Raw genomic sequence first — 22700 nt, 5'->3', positions numbered from 1 at the left:
GCTTCCCATCCTTCCTCGACACCTCCTCAAGACTTAGACCGAGACCTCCTCCTCCTTTTCCTCTAGAAGCTTCCACATACCACAGCTCGGGATCCACCTCCATGCGTGGCCATGGCGATCAGGGAAGCGCCACCGCCATTGTCGCCAACCACATGGACCGTCGCTGATAGACCCTGGCACCAATGGCCCCATCCACCATCGCTGCTACCATGCCACACGCTCCATCTGCAGCACAAGCTCTTGCAACATCCCGTTTGCTCGGTCTCTGTCTCTAGGTCCTCGTTACCACTGGCACTACAGCATCCGTCCTCATCACCATCTACTTCCATCCTTGTTGCCGCCACAGGGGGTCGAGGTCAGCGGAGAAGGATTTAGTTGTCCTCGTCGCCCTCATCGCCATCTGCGTCTTCTGCCATTGGGGATTGGGGTCAGGAAAGAAGGATCTCGTTAGGTACAGCATGGACATTATCCTAACGTATAGTCTTTTCCCAAAAAATCACACAAATAGATGTGAGGTTTCAAATTGATATAACATGAAAAAAATTACAATACTACAATCATGTAAGGTTATAATAAAAAAGTAAAAGCATACCGCCTATACACCAGCTCGATAAAAGAACTAACATCAAGTCGATTGCCGCTATGCCCACACCACACATACGTGCATGATGCCACGATGATATTGATATCAAAATAAGGATTTTTGCGCATAATTTTGGACACGCTAGTTGAGTTGGATATTATACCGCTCTTAACTTATATATATGTTAATATATTTTTATATAATTAATATGTATTAAAAATAGGATTATATTTAATATACAATTATTTTATTTTTTTTCTTTACATTCTACAAAAACCATTACTATCAACCTACACTCTAATGGTTTAGATTTTACCATTTTTCTTCAGTTAACGTAGTAAATTCAAGGCATCCAGAATGTCAGCTAGTATCTTACTAGATCTGGTGATGCCATCGATTGTATGCCATTTTCTAGCCATCCGATTTAGATCATGAACGATTGGATGGCCAATGACTACTTGCACCCTTCATCCAAAAAAGAAAGAATCAACTTTCGGAAACGAATCGGAAAAAAAATTATCCAGATTCGTTTTTTTTATGAAGGGACTATGTGGCTCATTAAAAAAAGGAGCGAATGTTTTCTCCTGGACAATGATGATCAGTGTGGAGGGTACTAACACTATTATTATGATGTGTCTTCTTTCCCATCAAATCATTCCGGCCTCATTATTCCAGCATGCATCTAAAATTATAGCTTTAATCCTAGGAAATGTGTTTAAAATATTGTGAGTACCCCAACAAAATAGGGCTCTCAAAATATTTTTAGTGATCATTTAAGAATATGTAAGAAACAAGTGAATATCGCTCAAGAATGAAAATCCATCTCCTTAATAATACTATATTATCGATCTGATCATCAGTACGAGTTGTCTCAGGCATGCATGTACGGCCACTTGGATAAACCAAGGAGAGAATTGTAGCCTGCATGATGCATGGTTTGTACTTTGTATAGTACCAATTCCGTCTCAGAATAATTTTATTTTTCACTCATCTCACACATACATATCAATACAAGTATAAAAAAATAGAATTAATATACTCCACTATATTAAATAAATCCAATGCAATTGTTATTCATTTTTAATTATCTAGTCTCAATATATTATCATTTCACTTTTACAAACTCTATATAATGAAAACTTGAAAGATGAATTTAGTTTGGAACAAATTTGATGGTGAAAAATAAAATTATTTTGGAACGAAAGGGGTAGCAAGCAAAGCTTATCATTGGCAACCATGCATACATGAACATGCTGAATGTGATTGTCTGCATTGTCGGATCGCATGCATGGGCGGGGATGGGATGCAAATTAAATCAATCGCTTGCACAGTTTGCACGCGTGGATAGTCTCTGATTGATCAAGGCAGAAATATGGAGTATATCCATGTAGGGTAGCGTAGCTAGCGATCGATGTCGATGATCCGCATATGCCTGCCTGCCCCATGTCTGTAGGTTTACTGATGGATCGATCGAGCTGCAGCAGGGTTGCTAGCTTCTAAGTCCCTAGCTGCCAAATCCACGAGTAATCTCGAGAGGCCTTGCCTGCTTGTTGCCTACCTCCATGGCTGGATTCCTGGGGATCCAGTTCCCCTTCCCTGTAGGCCATGCATGCATGCATCCATCCATCCATGGCGATCGATCTCCACTGTACTGATTGATGTACTGACAATGACGTACGGCCGGGTCACTCTCCTCTACCTGCAGCTAGCTACCATATCCATGCATATCGTGCTGTTGCTGCATATGCTTCTTTCTTCAGAACTTTCATCATCCCTTTTCTGCTCGGATGCACGCTTTTGCGTAGCTCATGTACGTGTTTAATTCCATCTGCATATGTTTATTAATTCCATTACTCGAGATCTGTTAACTGCATATGGTGTGGTCAGCTAGTATAATTAATCCTTATTTGATCCTCGATACCTTTTTCAGCCTTTTGCTTAATTATCAGAAAAGGGTTGGACGACGAAAGAAGCAAAATAAACCAAATGAAATCGATCGATCGGTTTCTTTAGTGGTAGCATTACATCTGCATTTTTCTATCTTGTCCTACTCATATGGCACGTTTCCTTCTATATACTCCCTCCGTTTCGAAATGTTTGACGCCGTTGACTTTTTATCACATGTTTGACCGTTCGTCTTATTCAAAAAATTTAAGTAATTATTAATTCTTTTCCTATCATTTGATTCATTGTTAAATATATTTTTATGTGGGCATATAATTTTACATATCTCACAAAAGTTTTTGAATAAGATGAACGGTCAAACATGTACTAAAAAGGTCAACGGTGTCAAACATTTCGAAACGGAGGGAATACGTCACAACCAACCAATGTGCGTGCGTCCCTTTTTTTTATTAGACGCGATCGATCGATCGATCGATCTAATACTGTTCAGTACAGGGTACTACATGTTTACCTCTCTCACTAGGCTGGTCATTGTTACCATTTATTAGTATTATATATGATCTTCAGGGTCCAGTTAATCGTATCCATCTTTCTTTGTCAGCTTCATTTAGCTGCTGTCCTTTGCTGGATTCACTTACTATATCATCATTTCTATCATTATTAGTGGTATCCAATGTCTCGTTTTCTTCTTAAAAAAAATAGTGGCATCCAATGTTGGTTTCTGCATAGTATTATTATTTACTTAACTAATGTTCATTAACATCTTCGCGGAAACAGCACCAAATGATTCTGCATTTTTCAGGAAAACGAAAAAAAAAACAGAAAGCTGGATTACTTTATACAGCTGCACTTTTCATGCTCATGATCTGAAGATCAAATCAGGTTTCCTTGGAGGAAGAAGGTGCAGCTTCCTGCAGACAGGCAGGAGGGAACACCGGAATGAAATGCATGCAGAATTGCAGAGAACTAATTGCAGATCCATAGGAATTAAGTGAATTTGACCATGCCCCATGATCCATAGTATAGGAAGATCGGATGAGGAGAGGAAGGAGTGGTGGTGTGTCCCCCTGACCACCTTACATACCCTACGGTTTCAGTGACGATCCAAGTTCCAAGGCCAGAAAAATTCAGGCCATATCATCCACTGCCTGCTTTTACTCCTCTGTTTCAGTGTCACTCCACAACAAGTCGGCCATTGTTCATCTTCTTATCTGATTCTGATTGATCATCCTTCATTTTGCTTGGACCTTGTAAACTGGAGTTTAGTGATCCAAGAGATGCAGATCAGTTCTTCAGTCAGTCAGGTTCTGGACCACCAATGGGAACTGGGAACAAGAACATGTACCTGCATGCCTCTTGTCTGAATTTTCAGGCAATGATCGTCAACATTTAGGTTAACAGACTATTCAAGTTGGTGATCATCGTGTGGTAAATAAGCTGGACACATGTCAGCAAACAGATAGCACTGTAACTGCACAATTGCCTATGACGATCATCGATCGATCTCACCTGAACATGCAGGCACAAGTGGATGTAATCATCATGCTAATTCTTAAACTTCTTGAGAAGCAGATAAGAAAGAGAACAGTGCCTGAGAGGCTGAGACAAATAACAATGAGGCACCTGGTTACAATTCTGCTACACTGAAATGTAGTGCCTCGTTAAATAAAGTGCTCATCAATCCTCGTTATACAAGAAGATTGGATGGATGTCATGAAACAGAAAAGGGGCATAACCCTTGATATTGTACATAATGCTTTTTCATTATTACAATAAATAAATAATTTAGGAGAGTATGGTGACTGTACTACTAACTAAATCTCTTGACACAATCACACTGTTCTCAGGGAGAGGGAAAAAAGAGCTAATACATTTTTTATCAACAGTTAAGCTCACTCTTGCTGGAATGGATGTAATCTTCGGGTGATCCGAGTAACCATATTAACAAATAACGTTCACCCTCCGAGTCAATCAAGAAACCGGTATACCGGACAAAAAATAGACAAGATATTACACAAATAATAATCAATCAGTTAAAAGGGCGTTATCTTGATAAGGTTTAGTGGTAGCCTTTTTCTCCAGGGAGAAGTCACAGACTCACAGTTCACCCTATCACCAAGACCTTCAGTCTTTTGCAGCTCATGCTCCAGTACCAACTAGCATAGTCTGGTGCACATCACATCTGCTTCAGCACTTGGCTTTTGCTCTCACATGATAACATACTGTCATGGTGCAGACATGGCTCTGGTTCATATGATGTCCATCTGCGAAAGTAGAAGGGTTTTACACTGGGTACTAGCTAGCGAGTTCAGTTATAACAGATTGAATGATAAGAGGCATTCTGTCCACCATGGTACACAATGGGATCCCATTAGTCACGAGCTCGGATCAGCTTCACAAGAAATTTTGGCTTACGCATCCAAACTACAAGTATCAATAACTGGAAGCAACCTATGTGACAAGAATGTATACACAGGTACCTGTGATGTCAGTCTCTGTTATGGCAGGCAATAGTTCTACGACAAGCTAGAACCACCGCCCTCCTCCTTTCTTGGTAGCTTTCAGTTCCATCACTAATCGTTCCCGCTGAGCCTCTACCTCTGCATACTGCAAGCTCATGTTGAGTAACCGCTCCTTCATATCTCTTAGCTCTCCTTCTAGTTGCAAAACCCTTTCGTTACTACTCTCATTGCCATTCCCAGCAGCACACTGCCCATCAGGCATGGGACTGTACAGAAAAGGAAAAATAAAAATAAAACAAGAATATCATGATGTTCTGAATGGAAGGCAGCAGAGATTATCAGACTAGGTATGAAAAAGATTTGCCAAAGGAGATATGCTGTCCAAGTTCAACAGTATTGATGATTTAGCAAACCAACAAAATGAAACATTTAACATAGTGTAAACATATGGCATCAAGATTTATGTTCATTAACATTGTGTAATTCAGCTTAAATATCACCAGCAGCCCAAACACATCATGTGGGGGTGTGTGTGTGTGTGTAGCAGACTGCAGATGCCATTGTAAGAATATCAAATTTTGTTTCAAAGGTTAGATGGATAACTGTAACAGAGGAAAGAAATGTTCTTCTATGATGTGTTGTTCTAGGTTGGGTAATACATAACAAAAGGCATGTAAGTTTGGAGCAGAAGGAATACCTCTTCTGTTGAGCTCTGTACATCTTATTCTCCTCTAAAGCCTCTGCAAGCTTAGCTTCCAATACTTGGATCTTCAAATGAATGCCAGATTCCTCATCAACTGGAGAACCACCAATATCCTGCAGTTACAAGGAAATATATGGCAGACAGACATTAAAAAAACCAATAAAATCAACAAAAAATAATCATGATAAGCACTTTTTAGGGTTAACCTGCTTTCCAAGGTCCTCTTCTTTGATGTGGGCCATCTGCTCGAGCTGACTTGTAAGGTCCTCATTTTCCTGCTCAAGAGATTGTATCTTTCTCTGGTACTCACTATTTGATCTCTTGATTCTATTAAGTTCATTCTTTAGCTCTGCCTCATGTACATGCGATGCTTCCACTGCAGATAGATCACTCTCCAGCCTTACAAGCTTTGCCTGCATAGCTATTCTGCTTCGTTTTTCTTCTTCACCATTGTCCAAAGTCTCCTGCATATTGGACATTTTATCTGTCAGCATAGCCTTCTGTGCCTTCAATTCTTCACATTCCTCAGTAACAGAACGATGTAGCTCCTCCAGTTTTCCTCTTTCGAACTTAGCCTCATCAAGAGAACTTTTAAGTTTGAGAACTTCGTCTTGAAGGCTCATTATTTTCTGAACTTGAAGTTTCAGACCAGATATTTCTTCAATCATTTGCTGCTTCTCATAATCACTAGCTTTAAGCTTCAATTCTAGTTCACCAGAAGATTTCCTTAACTTATCTTCATTAGATTTAGCATCTTCCATCAATTTTTTCATATGTTCAGCATCTGCTGCCAACATTTCCTCGCTTTGTTTCGATGCATTCAGGGAGTCAACTAAGCCTTTAATCTTGCTTTTAGACTCCTTACGAAGGTCTTCCAATTGAGACTCGTAATGCCTCAATTGTGCACTGACATCCTGGAGACTAGCCTCAAGTTTGACCTTTTCTGCTCGTAAGACAGAGACCTCTCGAATGGCCTCCACTGTGGCATTTTCTCGCTCCTCTTGTGTGGAGGAGGCCTGTGCAGTGAGGCTCATGACCTCCCTCTCAAGGTTCTCTACCTCAAGAGTCTTTTCTTTCTCAATCTTGTTTAGCATGAAATGTGCACGGTTTATTTTTTCTTCTTGCTCCGTGTGCTCCTGGAATATACTCTCCAGTTCTGATAGTAAAGACTGCTCTTTGGAAGAAATGTCTTTCTGAAGTGAAGAAAGCTTTGCCTCTAGGAATTCGACTGTTTTGCAAAAATCAAGGTTTCGTTTTTTTGAGTTATCCAATTCCTGCTCTTGCTGAGTGAGGTGGCCATGCAACTCCAATTTCTGCCTCTTCAGCTCTGCAATTTGATTCTGCAGAGAACTGCACTCTTCAATAAGGCTCTCAACTGTGGATTGCAGTTTAGAATTAGATCTCCTCAGAACCTCTGAATCATCTTGTGCTTCAGACAATTTTCTCTGAGCTTCCTGTTGTTTTTGCTTAAACTCAAGCCTTTGAGTTTCCATCTCTGCTTGCTGGCGCTCTACTTTATCTTTGAGATTGACGATAAGTGATTTAGAATCATGTATCTGCAGCTCGCTTGACTCCTTTTCATTTGTCATGTATGTCAACTGAGCTTCGAGTCCAGAAATGCGTTCCGATAGCTCTATGTTTTCCTGTTCCAGGTCCGATATATGTAGCTCTAGGTCAGCTTTGCAACTCTCCAGTTCAGTTACCTTTCTTTCCAGAACCTTATTGGCAGAAACATGGGAATCTATGCTGCTTGAAAGCACAAGGATATCTTGCCGCACCTCATCCAAGCATTTTGAAGAAATGCTGCTTTCTTTACGTGATGCTTCCAGGCGTTCCTCCAACTGACTCTTCTCTGCCTGAATTTTAGAAATAACGCTTTCCATTTCAACTTTGGAACATCGCAAATCATCATTTTCCTGCTGCTGTAGCTGAATTTTAGCCTTCAACACATCTGTCTCAGGTTCACTATCCATACCATTTCTAAATTGGTATCCTCTTGCACCACTAGTTTGAACACCTTCCCCTGCCATGGAATGGGAACTGTCAAGCTTCTGCCTCAGCTCAGATAACTCAAGATTTCTTTGTTCTAGTTCCTCTTGGCTTTTTTGGAACTTCTCTTCTAGCTCATAGGTTTGAGACCTAAAATTCAGCAGCTTCAGCTCAAGGTCAGCACATTTTTCCTGTAATACTTTTGAGCTAGATATTGACGCATCAGCAAAACTTCCAGTGTGCAGCAATTCCTTGCTCCTAAGCTCCTCTTCCAGTTGACATATCTGTGATTTAAGCTCTTCAATTTGCAAATTGCTATCGTTTGGAATACAAGGGCCTTGACCTTTTGTAGCACCACCCACTTCTTTCAGCTTGTATATAAGCTCCAAATTTTCATCTGTTAGCTCTGAACAATCTTTCTCAAGCTCTTGTATTTTAACCCTTAAAAGTTCATTTTCTTTCTCAAGTTCAAGATAAACAGCATCAGAACCTAAATTTTCAATATTGAGCACATGATTTAGTTTCTCCCTCAACATTGTGATTTCATCCTCTTTAATTGACAGTTGCTTAGCCCATTCTGTGTCCTGTTTGACTAACGGACCCTTTTTTAAGGCATCAGCGTCAGTGACATTCTTGACCTTAGAAATTTTAGATATTTCTGCTTTCTGTTCTTCTATGGTCTCTTCCAACTCCTGAAGAATAGAAACAAGCTCTATATTTGCTTCTTGAGTATTTTTCAGTTGTATGGATAAGTTTGCATTTGATTCTTTCAGAAACTTCACATCATCTTCAAGTTCCTTCTGCAGATCTATCCAGTCCCCATATTTGGAGGTTCCTCCAACCTTTTGTCGCATGGTTACCTCTTTCATAGATGACTTCAACTCTTCAATTTCTTGCCTATAGGAATCCCGTTCAGCATGCGCAGCAGACAGCTCAGCTTCTAGCTCAGTCTGTTGCTTGGATTTCTCGGAACATTCCTTCTTCAACATCTCCAGATCAGCCTTCAACTTGCGAGAATGCCGTTCCCACATTTTCGCCTCGTCACGGAGTTCCTCAATTGTTTCTTCAGCCGCTTCAAGAAGCTCTTTGGATGAATCAGATGTCCCTAATGATAACTGACCAAACCCATTTCCAAATGATTTTGGAGTATTTCCTTGCAACACATTTGGACCTGATGCACGGGAACTGAAAGATGAATTGTTTGATCTAAATCCATCATCACCACGACTTGCGCTAACGTACGAGCTGGCAGAATCCTGCCTTCCCACATGCATACCCCCATTAGAGCTGTCTCTAGGGGATAAGTTTGTTCTATCCGCGGTACTATCTCCAGAATTAGAACTCCGGTGGGACCCAGATGCTGAGAAACTCATTTCCTGGGAAAAAAAGAAGACAGGGAATAATCATGCACGCATAATGCTCTTATAAACGTCGCCCGCAAAATGACAGAAGTGATATTTATGCCCACATAAAACAAAACATATAGACATTCATGGAGCTAGAGTTCCCACACAATATAGATGAATATTTAGCACGTGAGAAATATGCAAAACAAATTAACAATATGTTCTAATGAACAATAGCAAATGACTTTAGAGTCAGGAGTTGGCTTTGAAGAAAAGGCCCCAAAAGTGGATATTTTGTTTCATTTCTTTCCAGGGTATCTACATATCAGGACATAGAAACTGGGGTATTCCAACTTAGCATAACTATATGTTTAGGGAATTATCATAACCATCTTGAAGTAGCAAATGGCTTAGAAATTGAACAGATGGAGCATCAGAAGAGCCTAACATCTGTAACCAAACCAATTAGCATTTCCAGTGAAATTTAACAGTCAAATGAGAAACCATCTCGAGAGTCCTCCAACAAGAATGGCATGCTTAGTATTGGAGATATGAGTCTAAACAATCAAAAATTAAATTAACACGTTTTAGAGAAGACGAATGAACTTAGGATGGAGAAAATTGTTTTAAACATTTGCATACCCTGTTTCCAAGTTCATCTTGAGTAGTGCCACCTAAAGGATTTCCTGATGAAGAGCGAACACTCCTATTTGCAACACTATCAGAGCCATCTGACTTGCTGTCAATGTCATCATTGGTTGGACTACGGTCATCGAGACGAGGGGACAAATCCTTCCAGGATCTCACACCACTGCGTAGAAATGGGAACATGGTAAAGGGGAAATATAGTGGGAAAACAGTATAGTGAGACTAAAAGGCTGTGTTGTAGGACAAGAAAATAAGGGGAACAAAGCTGAAGCTTCAGAATTAGTTACCTTGACTTAGACTTGGCGCCAAGATATTGAACCTTAAGCTGCACAGGAAGAACAAATTGCACTATAAGCATTTTTTTTGGGGAAAGGAACACATAACACTAAGAACCGAGTCAATGTATTGAGGGAAAAAATAGCTTTAGAAGGAAAAGTATAAAATCAGTAAAGTTACCTGTAAAACTGTTCCAGAGTTGCATCTCTTCAACGGCAAAGAGATAGCGGTTGGGTCCACCAAATTCAGAAAGTTAGTGAGATTTAGGAAGATCTCCCCAAGAACACCACTTTTTATAGATCCCTGCAACATGAGAATTGTTGGTAGTGACACAAACAAACAACAGTAAAGTTGAGCAACATCACTATGATAGGCTACATATGGCTGAAAGCAAAATCTATAACAATGCAAGCAATATCCATACCACAGAAACAACAATCTTGTACTGGCATTCATCAAATTCTTTTGACACTTCATCTTGAGAAAACCATATCGATTCCAATATGCTGTCGGGCCATTGGCAAATTCCACTGCGGGCAGCTGCTTTACCGGACTTGGCAACTGTCTTTCCAGTATCCACTGAGACAATCGAAAGGAACAGCCTGTCTGATACTGTCGGGACCTGTCAAAAACACAGATCAGTAAGATATAAAGACGGGGGAATATGCGTACGAGAGGTACTGCCGGAAATGCAGCTGAAATCATAGCACATTATGCAGGCTTCTGTATTCATTTATTACCAGGATAACAACTAGATGCACACTATAATTGGGACGGCATTGCGCTCCATTGGGATGTGAATTTGTGCTAGTTGTGAGAATTGAACATGCCAGTTACAAGATGAGTATAAATGCTGTGCTCTCTGAAACGAAACATCCTGTGAGTGGCACCCCAAGACGACCGGTGTGGTTGCACAAAGTTGTCTTTTTTATTAGGGAAAATTGCTCATTTGGCATAGAATGACAGAATGGATGAATTGGAGCAGGGAAGTATGGGGTGATAGTAGGTAGCAGATGCAGGAAATGCGAAACCTTGGATGCTGGTGAGCTACGTAGATGAATCGAGGTCGCAAAGCAAGCGATTGATTCCCCATGCGAGGAATCCGAATCCGAATCCGAATCCCAAGGGGCAAGGTGAGGAGGGCAAGAAGGAATGGGGGATCGAGAGGAGAGCATGGTACCTGGACGGCGCGGAAGTTGGAGAAGCGGAAGTCAAAGCGCTGGCCGACGCGGTCCGACGAGCGGTGGCGGTGCAGCTTGAACATCGTGTATCGGCGGCGAGGCGAGGCGAGGCGAGGTGGGGAACGGTGGTCAGGCGAGATTGGGGTTTGCTGGTGGCGGCGGCGGCGGCGGCGTCGGCAGCAGCAGAAGCAGTGTGGTACAAGAAGAAGAAATCATTGCGGTTGCGGAACAAAAGGTGGCGGTGGGTGGTGGGTGGTGGGCTTGGGGAATCCTCGTAAGCTACTCATGGTCATGGATCCACCCCTCCCCCTCGCGCGCCATGTCGCCGCGAAGAAGAAGAAGAAGAAGAAAGGTGGAAGTGGGATGGTGGAAAGGATTCCCCTTTGCTGCTACTCTTTCAATCGGTGGAGTATCATTAACGCCGTGGACTAATTAATTAACTAATACTCCACTCCACTCCTGCTACTGTAGCTGCTCGCTAAGCCAAGCTATTACTAGTAAGCTTTTTCCCTCCCTTTCATTTTTGGGCATTTGTCGTGTCGTCCACGCGCCATGGGAATGGCCGCCTCCCCACCTCCTCTGCTCCGCCAGCCATCGCCGCCCATCGACGGCAACGCAACAGACAAGCTAATTGCCTTGGATTAATTAGCAGCTACTAGCACCATTACTCACATTCAGCATCATCAGATTTCAGATCAGATCAATGTACAGTAACCGTTAGCTGTAAATCTAATCAATTTACGTACTGTATGCTTCTTCATTTGCTTTCTTTGCCCTTTTTTTTTCCTAATCAAGGCATACATCTATCTATGCGTTGTTGTTGTACGCACGTATACCAAACAAACCTTGTAATGCGTCAGCTTCCTGCTGTCTCGACTTGTCTGATTATCGATCCTCTCCTGAAACTTACCAATAATTGTTGTTTTCTTTCTATTCCCTACTAGTAGTTACAACGTCACTGGAACTGACAGCAACACTTTATTAGTGGATCCATGGACGCACACGTCGGACACATCGATCATTCATCATATATATTGTACTAGTACTGCTAACCATGGCTTTCTGTTCTGCATCATCCATCCATATATGATATATCTCGGGCCTTTTAATTTGGAGGAAAAACATAAGAATTTTAGAAGATTTTAATCCTATATGAAAATTTCCTATGAAGCCCTTTATGAAGCCCTTTGAAACAAAGAATTGAATCCTATCTAATCTTTTGAAATTCCTATGAAATGGATAATCCTATAGAGATTTTGGAGGAAATTTAGCAAGAGCTTCAACCTCTTGCTAACTTGAAGCTCTTGCTAAATTTCCTTTGAGACTATCTCTCTTATCCAATTCCTGTGTTTTTCCTGTGGTTCGATCAAACGGTTATTCCTGTGTTTTTCCTGTGTTTTGCAATCCTCTGTTTTATACTTACATTCCTATTAAAATCCTACGTTTTTCCTATTCCTACGTTTTCTCAATCATACGATTCAAAGAGCCCTTAATTTCCTGGTTTTGTCTTATTACCACATGCTGCATGCGTGTAACAATTCTCTGTCCACTTTTCGGGTAAGCATCAACCTACAACTTTCGATTTGCCTGCTGTGTATCACTGTATGTATGCGCTCCATTGTGCGGCTCTGTTCTTTTCCAAAGGTTGAGAATTGTTTCCGAAGTATTAGGTAAAAATACTTGAAAATGTAATTAATATGATATCTATAGCAGTTTTTATATAGAGATTTTGAAAGATAAACGTATCGTTGAGCAATCAAAAACATGTGTTTAGATAGCGAGGGAGTAAAAGTTAGGAAATGGGAGGAAACAACGCACCCGTATATGCATTGAAGCACATGGATGGAATATTCTGTTGCAAATGGCCGATTTGTCACCTTCGTAATTAGCTTGTGCGTGTTACCGATTCCATCTCTGATCACATAGTTTTCAGGCTTTTTTGCAGCCAGCTAAATGTCAGATGTAGCATGTCCATAAGTGGTTAATTAGCTTAATTATTATGTGCCTCACCACGACTAGCTTAATCACTAATCAGGTGGCTGATCCTCTTCACACTTGACAGTCCTAACAAAAATGTTCCCAGTTTCTCAGAATTTTTAGGATCTAGCTAGTTAATGTTTCAGTTAACTGAAAACCGTCGTCTCTTAAACCGTACTAAGTATCCCCATCGATCATACTGGTGTAGGTACAGCACAGGTTAATTACATTTGAAACGAGGTGTTTAATTGGTAGGTTGGTTTGATGATAGAAATACAGTGTTGATATCTAATTAGTTGCGGTCACATAAGGTCAATCTTTTCTTTCTTGATGCATTGCATTGCATGGACCACGGCTGGCTCGGCCCGTTGGGAGTGTACGATGCAACTTTAATTAATTTCTTGTCACATGTGCCTGTCTTTTGCAGGCATTCAGGTAGCACTACATACATACTACTAGTAGTAGATCAGATGCATTGCTAATTTGCTCTCTCATTCTCTCAACAAGAAACTAATGAAATAAAGCAAGAATTGGTGCATTACTGGTCCTATGTATAATTAAGGATTGCGAATTATTTTCCCAGCTGCTTAATTGCTGCCTCAATGATTAAGAGCTAATGAAGCTGGTGCCTCAGTAAAAGGCAATTAGAAGGGGCAAGTTCAGGTACAATGGTCCACTAGCTGCACTAATTAAATTGTACACTACATGTATGTAGGTTTCCTTTCACCTACAGTGCGTACGTGCACCAATCGATCTATGCCTGCATTGCATTTGTTAATTAGTTAGTTAGTACAGGCTACACATAGTACGTCTACCAGTTGATGTTAATTGATTAATTAAATTGATTAACAGATTCTTTCCTGCGCGGCATTTGTATGCCTGCCTCTCTTCTCTTGTCTGTCGTCATTAGGTACGTGTTCGGTCATGAGATCAGATCACCAAAACACAAAACAAATGGGATCCATGACCCATGCGCGGATCGTATAAATAATAAAGGTATACTAATACAAAGGAAAAAAATCAGGTACAATTATGCAAATTAAAATACATACACATTCAAAAATAAATAAATTGCATTCATGGTACATGAATTTGAGGTGTGTATAATTTAATGTAAAAACTTGAGAAATAAGCGTAATAGTGCATTAACTTAGCAAATGGGTTTAATATAGTACAATAACTTAATAAGTGGTGCAACAACTTAATTATTTAGAGCATTCTGTGGCTATGCACGTTCAGTTTTTAAGTACCTATTTTTTAATATAATCATGCAGATTTGTATGAGTATAATATGTTTTTATCATTCTAGTAAGTAAATGTCAACTAAATTCTAGTGTGTAGAAATTTTTTCGGTTGAGATTTGAGATGGTGAAGGAAAAAAAAATCCAAACAGGTGGTGTAAAATGGATGAGCAACACAATTCTTATAAATTACATCAAAAATTGTAAGACAATATCTACATGAGTACTATGTGATGACATCTTGATATCGTGGAAAAAGACTCACTCGTTAACTAATTAAAATAGCACATACCTAGCCAAGTTACTGCACTAAAATACTAAATTATCAAGTTTTTTATATTAGAGCACACCAGCTTAACAAGTTATTGCATTTATATGTTCCCGTACTAAATCAATCAACCTATCAACTTGTTCTATCGTGGGTAAAAAATGTATAATACTCTAGGAGTAATAGCAAACACAAACTTTGAATCCGAGAAAGCATACAGATGCATGGTGCCCGTTTGGAGTTTAGGGCCACTTTTACCTGGGCCTATTTTCGATCCGACGGCCCATAGTATCAGGCACGCAGCATGCAGCGAACGGCTTACTTGGCGGGCCGGGGGAGCAAACTGCAAAGGAGATATGGCCCGACCCATTTTAAACATGCATGGGCTCTCAAAACTCAATTGAACTTGTAGAGAGATCCCACAGTGACAGAACAACGTGTATATGCCAAGTAAAGGATTCTGGATTCGCCACCAATTCATCATCTTTTTACCCAACATTCCGCACTAAAATCACCTATAAACATGGTAATTACTTAGGAAAAAAACAGTCTAAATTAAAGGGTATATGAGGGCCATTTCATGACTTGTTTGGTCTGCTATCCTATTCTCTGCTAGCCAGTCAGGTTAAAAGTGGGACAGATAAGACGACACAGGCAGAGATTACAGAAGAGAAGATTTGGCGCGAATCAGGCCATGTACTGATTAGCTACTAGGCTTTAGAACTGATCAGAATAAGTCTGGATCATCTATATATCTATGTCGCCTTTCAATTCTCTCTATATATATAACTGTCCAAATGTATATATATTACTTTGCGATCTGCATGCGTGTGCACTAATCTTTCAGTTAATGGTGAGAATTAATTCCACCATGATACATATGTATGGCCATCATCGATCTTCACGCGATGATCGATCGAGAACTACATTTATGCGAGCTAGGTTGGTAAATTAATTAATCATGACCCGTGTAGATAGGCTTTAGAAATTAAACAGCTGAAAAGAGCTTGAGAGAATGAGTTCGTTTGAAACTCTGAATCTAATTATTTTGTCTGTCCAAATGCATTCGAAGCTAGCTACACCTGCATGCTGCCAAAGAATAGCTTAACTTAATTGTTGTGAGACCGTATGTGTGGAGGGCATGCATTCCAGGACTATATATACAAATATAATTAATGACGAGATCGTGTTCCACGTGACATGATATGATCGATCGATCGATCAACTAATGTAATGTATGTCTTCCTGACAAATCATTCACATATATATGCATGTAATTAATTAATCAAAGGGCTATATCTAGCTAATATATCTCTACTGCTTCGTATCTCAGTGGCTCTGATCGTTGGACAGGTTCAATCACTAAGACACATGTACGTACACTAGCTAGCTAGCTTGGCATATTAGACAGCTAGGTTAATTTGCCTGCCAATATTGTCCACACAATCACCCACGCATGCATATATATATATATATATATATATATAGCTACCTATCTAGGATATATACATACTTCCTTCATCTAAAAAAAACTTAAATTAGTATTAAAATATGGCATATATCCCATGTCTAAATTTATCATATTGGAATGTATCACAGTCTAGTACCACGTTAAGTTTTTTTTTTAAGGGATGGAGGAATTATATATATATATATATATGATGCCATGGATAGATGAGATTGATCAAGCTATAAATGTATATGAGGTAAGCATCTCCGAGCGATAATCGATCCAGCCATGCATGCATACATATCCCGATCGAGTTAAAAGAAGAATGTCTTATCATGCCTGCTTTTGGTTAAGTAGTTAAATATAATTAGTGACGTGTCGATCATGTCGCAGTTGCTAAAATTACAGAAAATTAAGAATATGGAATCCCATCAGCTGGCCTGGCTCATTCTAGCAGCCTCCTGCATGCAGCGGATATAATATGATGTAATATTAGTAGTGGCTTCTGACTCGTCGGCTTTAGCTAATACTAGCCTTTATGATCTGAACTTTTGATGAAACACACAATTAATTCCTTAGCTTTTTTCTAGCGTCGAATGTGTATGTCGATTTGTGTTAATTGGTAGCAAACCGAACTATTAGTTGTCGCATGTATCAAGGTGAGTGGCCTGCAGGGAGTTAATTTGATATATGACGATATCGTATAGTCATATAGTCATATACGAGAGTACGCATGCTTCATATATGCGTTGCACCTGTAGATATTTTTTTCAGTCTGTTCATAGATAGTTTCATGCATTATATCGCCTTGATCGGCAATTTGATGATTATTTACTACCGTTAATTATATGATGTGCTCATCAGTACCTGCCTTGCTAACTACTTTGCTGATCATCGGAGTAAATTAATCCGACCAATGGTCGGCGCATGCATAGCAGCGCACTGATGTACTCCCTCCGTTCCTTCATATTATAAAACAGTTTGATCTTTTTCCTATTCAAAATTTATTAAGGGCTAGTTTGATTTGAAGTCAAATTAAACTTGCCATACCAAATATCGGCATTTTAAATAGTGATTTTGGCAATGTTTGGTTTGCTACCAATAGTTGCTAATACCACACAAATATTACCAACAGATTGGCATTGGCAAAAATTTGCCTATGATTTGACATTGCCAATAGTTTGGCATGGTTGCAAATTAACCAAACAAGCCCTAAAAAACATGGTAATATTTAACACAAAATAAATATAGTATTAAAATAATTCAAATATTAGATTTAATAACACTAATTAGGTATTGTAGATGTTTTGCTAATTTTTTTCTATAAATAAAATTAAAGAAATTTGAATAAAAAAATCAAAGTGTATTATAATATGAAGCAGAGTACTACTACTTACCAATTAGATGGAAGCTTAGGCATGAAAAAAGACAGTCCTGAAACCGCGATAGTGTCCTCTTAACGATCAGCGCACTCCCATTTTCCTTTTGTTGTGGTTGTTGTTGTTGTGTGTGTGAGATGCCTAAATGCACACATGTAGAAACCAAAGAAAACAGAAAGATATTTAAATTAACAGATATAAATATATATAGCACATATGTATATATCTAGCTAGTTTAATTAAGGGCGCGGCGGTGATGATGCATGATCTGAAAGAGACAGTGTGCAAGCTGATTATTGTATGTTAGATTTAATTAAATAGTTAAATAATGGCAACATTTAACTGCTCCATATCGATATGGATATATCTAATCCTACATGTCACATGTGCATACGTACTTGTTATTAACGCTGAGACTGAATTAATATACGCACTCAATTTCAAAATGTTTGACACAGTTGACTTTTTAGTACGTGTTTGACTATTCATCTTATTAAAAAAAATCAAGTAGTTATTTATTCTTTTCATATCATTTGATTGATTGTTAAATATACTTTCATGTACAGATATAGTTTTACATATTTCATAATTTTTTTTAATAAGACGAACGGTCAAACATGTGCTAAAAAGTCAACGGTGTCAAATATTTTGAAACGGAGGGAGTATTGCAGCTAGCTCGCGATTAACCAAGGTAGCTATGGCCGGCCGACGCTTCTAACTGGCGCGCGTGCCAACTCTCGATCGACTGCTAATCATGCTTGCTTAATTTGGAAGGCCACGACAATCCATTTTAAGTCGTATAATTAACCTTTTGTAATTTTGAGTGAGACCACAAGTAGATCGACGGAGACATTCTACTTGGCATGCATGCAATGCAGAAACGCGCAGAGCTAGCATTATGTATGCTTGTGAATTGTGTGAGAGAGAATTAGCTAGATTATTCGAGATCGATATATCGAATTAGCTAGATTGATAATGTACATATATGAATTTGTATGCGATATATATGCTAGTATATATAATATGCAGTTAAGTGTACAAATTAAATGCACTAATTTGCATTACAAAATTAATTAATACACATGTGGTTATTAATTTGTCCCGAAGCGAGAATAATAAAGCCGGGTTGCAGTGTGACGAGAGGGGATGATCGATTAGTTTACATTACCCTTTTGATCTCATGGCTTTGACTCTTAGGGTTTGTACGCTACCTAGCTAGCTTTGCTTTCGGACAGAGCTAGAGGTGATTATTAGTAATTAGAAATGAATAAAAACCCTAGCTAGCTAGCTACATGTTGATGCGTATTAGTTATTCATGACATCAGCTAGCTAGGCAGACGAGAGTACGTCGAGTAGTATTTATAGCCGGCATGGAGGAAGCGAGAGGAAGCATCAGCAGCGCATGCACTAGCAGCTTAGCTACTGCGCGCGTACCAGAGAGAGATCATCAGCTCAAGTAGCTAAGCTAGCTATAATCTGCTAGCTAGCTCGATCAGACACTTAATTACCTGCTAGGTGGTGGTCGATCGAAGAAGAAGAAGATGAGTCAGCTTGCGTCGGCGCCCAAGGTGGCGCTTGGATCGATCGCGTTCGCGGTGTTCTGGATGATGGCGGTGTTCCCGTCGGTGCCGTTCCTGCCGATCGGGCGGACGGCGGGGTCGCTGCTGAGCGCGGTGCTGATGGTGATATTCCACGTGATCAGCCCCGACGACGCGTACGCCTCCATCGACCTCCCAATCCTGGGCCTCCTCTTCGCCACCATGGTGGTGGGCAGCTACCTCCGGAACGCCGGGATGTTCAAGCACCTGGGGCGTCTGCTGGCGTGGAAGAGCCAGGGCGGGCGCGACCTCATGTGCCGCGTCTGCGTCGTCACCGCCCTCGCCAGCGCCCTCTTCACCAACGACACCTGCTGCGTCGTCCTCACCGAGTTCGTCCTCGAGCTCGCCGCCGAGCGCAACCTCCCCGCCAAGCCCTTCCTCCTCGCCCTCGCCTCCAGCGCCAACATCGGCTCCGCCGCCACCCCCATCGGCAACCCCCAGAACCTGGTCATCGCCTTCAACAGCAAGATCACCTTCCCCAAGTTCCTCATGGGAATCCTCCCGGCCATGCTCGTCGGGATGGCCGTCAACATGGTCATGCTGCTCTGCATGTACTGGAGGGAGCTGGGCGGAGGGGCCGAGCTCAGCGTCGACGGCAAGCAGATGGAGGCGGTGGAGGAAGGCAGGTCGCCGGCGTCGGCCAAGAGCACGCCGCAGCTGAACGGCAACGGCAACACGATGATGTCGCTGGAGATGTCGGAGAACATAACGACCAAGCACCCATGGTTCATGCAGTGCACGGAGGCGCGGCGGAAGCTGTTCCTCAAGAGCTTCGCGTACGTGGTGACGGTGGGGATGGTGGTGGCCTACATGGTGGGGCTCAACATGTCGTGGACGGCCATCACCACGGCGCTGGCGCTGGTGGTGGTCGACTTCCGCGACGCCGAGCCGTGCCTGGACACCGTGTCCTACTCGCTGCTCGTCTTCTTCTCCGGGATGTTCATCACCGTCAGCGGCTTCAACAAGACGGGCCTCCCGGGAGCCATCTGGGACTTCATGGCGCCCTACTCCAAGGTCAACAGCGTCGGCGGCATCTCCGTCCTCTCCGTCATCATCCTCCTCCTCTCCAACCTCGCATCAAACGTACCAACGGGTAATTATACATTCTATTAATCTAGAATTAATGTATACTACTCCATATAAGTATAACTAATTAACATACAAAAATATATATGCGCATGCATGCAGTGCTTCTTATGGGTGATGAGGTGGCGAAGGCGGCGGCGCTGATATCGCCGGCGGCGGTGACGACGTCGTGGCTGCTGCTGGCGTGGGTGAGCACGGTGGCGGGGAACCTGTCGCTGCTGGGGTCGGCGGCGAACCTGATAGTGTGCGAGCAGGCGAGGAGGGCGCCCAGGAACGCCTACGACCTCACCTTCTGGCAGCACATCGTCTTCGGCGTCCCATCCACCCTCATCGTCACCGCCGTCGGCATACCCCTCATCGGCAAGATCTGATCTCATCTCATCGACCCATCCAAATTAATTAATTATGAGATCGACAAACATCCAAGCTTGCTAAGCTCGTCGTCGACCACCGTACCATATATATGCATGCATGCCACGCACGTATATATATGCTCCTCAACCTCAAGTCAATTAATTAAGAGAATGGATGAATGAATCAATGTTGTGTATGATTTCCTTTTTGTTTTTTGTTTTACCCACCGTATATGTGTTGTGTGGTGTATGGCCGGCGAGCTTGAAATTGAATTGGCCTTGCTTGCATGCATGCATGGTGATCAGATCAGCTCAGCTAGCTAGCTAAATCTTGCTTAATTTTATCAAGTGTCAATCATGATGAGAAGAGAGGGAACTAGATGGAGCTAGCTAGCTAGCAACACATGCAGTGTGTGCTAAGCAGTGCACTCTGCATGCTTAAATCTGCTTGCTTAATTCAACATCGTATTACATGTATGTTGATATGTGCATGTTCCTCAAAATTACATGGAAAAAAAAAGTTTCTACACATCTCAATCGTATAGAGTATGTAGCATGCCTTGTTCAAACAAATATTTGTTGCCCTCTCTCTCTCTCTCTCTCTCTCTCTCTCTCTCTCTCTCTCTTTCTCTAGGTTTATTAATTAATTAGTTTGTTCAATGTCACCTCAGTTCATAGAGATGCTATACTTAATTAATTGCTCCATGTATGCAGAGTTGTACTACCTTAAAATATCAGTATGCATGCTCTTGTTGCCATTCCAAAAGAACAAAAAAGAACTCTCTGAGGCAGTTGGCACTCCCACAATCACGGAATCTCGGGTCCAAATTAAAGCAAATGATAAGTGCCCTCTTCATTAACAAAAGGAAGAAAAATGACGAGTGTCGCTTTCCAAAGGCAAATCTCACTTCCCTTCATTTAAAAAGCAACGAATCCGACTCTTATTCTAAATATAAATTAAATCAAGTTACACAACAGCACACAGCAGATCCACTAGCCGGCAAAAATGCTGAATACTGTGCTTGTACTTTCATCAGCCAGAAAATAGAAGATTTTAGAGTGTATGCTTGTATATTTAATTTGTTTGCCCGGGCATTCCCAACCCAATAACTAGGATGATGTCCATAGCATTAAATAAGTTGCCACCTAGGACAAAAAAAAATGATGTGGCAAGTGAATAAATGAAAAAAGAGAAGGAAACCATGTCTTGCATGAGACATGGTTCTTACACAACATCCAAGACATCATGTGAGATAAGTAGCATTAAATTGAAGTATAGAATAGTGGTGTTTGCATTGGAAGAGTAGTATCTAGTACTAGTTTGATGATGTGGAGTTTATGAAAATCATGTCTAGTGTTATGGGTTGGGACTGCCCTAAGGCACAACCACCCTTAACCCAAAGACCAAAAACAATTATTATCATCTCCTAGAGAATTAGAGATCTTGAGGATGGAGGATTTAAAAAATTAATAATTTAATGGAGAAGGGGTCCTAATTAATTGTATGCATGCATGCATGACTTATATTATGAAACATCCAAATAAAGTAGTTGTGTGGAACGAAGGTAGTAATTAAGAGGATTTAAATGCTCTAAACTGAGTACTACACATATATTTTTAGGCAGTGAAATTACTGTCACCTCATTACTCTCTATGTATTCGGAAATTTCGGTTCTATCAGACTCCTCCATATAGTATTATTTCGGCTGAAAATTTTAATTTTCTTTATTTTTTGAATTTGGTAATATTGTGTTAAAATTTGATAAAAAAAATTGTTTAAAATTTTGGACTGAAATTTTAGTATATCGGCACCCTCCGATACAAACACCGAAAATGAAAGATTAAACCCTAATCATGACAAAATAAACATTTTTCATCAAGGTTTTTGTTTTTGATGATCAGAGGTTAGAACAATAATAAGAGAAGTTCTAAAACCTTTATTTTCTCACCTCCTATGTTCCAAACGGCTGGGGATCCCAAATTCATGAAGGCATGCAAATCTTGTGTTCCAAACGTCTTTAGGTTACGAACCGAATTCATGAATTCAAAATTGCATTAACAGGGCTGGGGATCCGCCACTGTCACCAACTGTGCATTTTTTTTTCAAATGCCATTTTTATTGAAAGACAGCTACTTTTTTCATATAAAAGGGGAAAAAACATAAAAGGAGAGGAATGGCATCTCTTGGATTTGGAGTATATATGTAATGGCAAGTGTTTTCACAGGTTGGTGACAAAGTTCTGCGAACTTTAGTC

The 22700-nt window shown here is 40.7% G+C and overlaps 2 protein-coding genes across 2 annotated transcripts; one reads left to right on the top strand and one right to left on the bottom strand.

Annotated features, from left to right (window-relative positions):
- Positions 1 to 4202: 4202 nt before the first annotated feature.
- On the bottom strand, positions 4203 to 11498 carry LOC127766500 (uncharacterized). Its single transcript, XM_052291553.1, has 9 exons — positions 11093 to 11498; positions 10337 to 10534; positions 10093 to 10215; positions 9924 to 9961; positions 9631 to 9799; positions 5860 to 9018; positions 5648 to 5766; positions 4969 to 5216; positions 4203 to 4752 (listed from the first exon to the last, which is right to left on the bottom strand). Exons 1-8 carry the CDS (start codon positions 11174 to 11176, stop codon positions 5015 to 5017), a joined length of 4092 nt encoding a protein of 1363 aa, XP_052147513.1. The 5' UTR covers positions 11177 to 11498; the 3' UTR covers positions 4203 to 4752; positions 4969 to 5014.
- Positions 11499 to 18808: 7310 nt separating this feature from the next.
- LOC127765499 (silicon efflux transporter LSI2) lies at positions 18809 to 20974 on the top strand. The gene is made up of 2 exons (XM_052290410.1): positions 18809 to 20099; positions 20195 to 20974. Exons 1-2 carry the CDS (start codon positions 18950 to 18952, stop codon positions 20461 to 20463), a joined length of 1419 nt encoding a protein of 472 aa, XP_052146370.1. The 5' UTR covers positions 18809 to 18949; the 3' UTR covers positions 20464 to 20974.
- The last annotated feature ends 1726 nt before the right edge of the window (positions 20975 to 22700 follow it).

Source organism: Oryza glaberrima, chromosome 3 (genome assembly GCF_000147395.1).
Source record: "Oryza glaberrima chromosome 3, OglaRS2, whole genome shotgun sequence".
NCBI classification, from domain to species: Eukaryota; Viridiplantae; Streptophyta; class Magnoliopsida; order Poales; family Poaceae; genus Oryza; species Oryza glaberrima.
This window is presented reverse-complemented; position numbering and strand designations above follow the sequence as displayed.

Coding starts and splice junctions, on each gene's coding strand:
- LOC127765499 (XM_052290410.1), top strand. CDS start 18,950: ATGAGTCAGCTTGCGTCGGCGCCCAAGGTGGCGCTTGGATCGATCGCG. Junction 20,100..20,194: donor CGCATCAAACGTACCAACGG/GTAATTATACAT, acceptor GCATGCATGCAG/TGCTTCTTATGGGTGATGAG.
- LOC127766500 (XM_052291553.1), bottom strand. CDS start 11,176: ATGTTCAAGCTGCACCGCCACCGCTCGTCGGACCGCGTCGGCCAGCGC. Junction 10,216..10,336: donor ACAAGATTGTTGTTTCTGTG/GTATGGATATTG, acceptor CTCATGTTGCAG/GGATCTATAAAAAGTGGTGT. Junction 5,767..5,859: donor AAGAGGACCTTGGAAAGCAG/GTTAACCCTAAA, acceptor TTGTAACTGCAG/GATATTGGTGGTTCTCCAGT.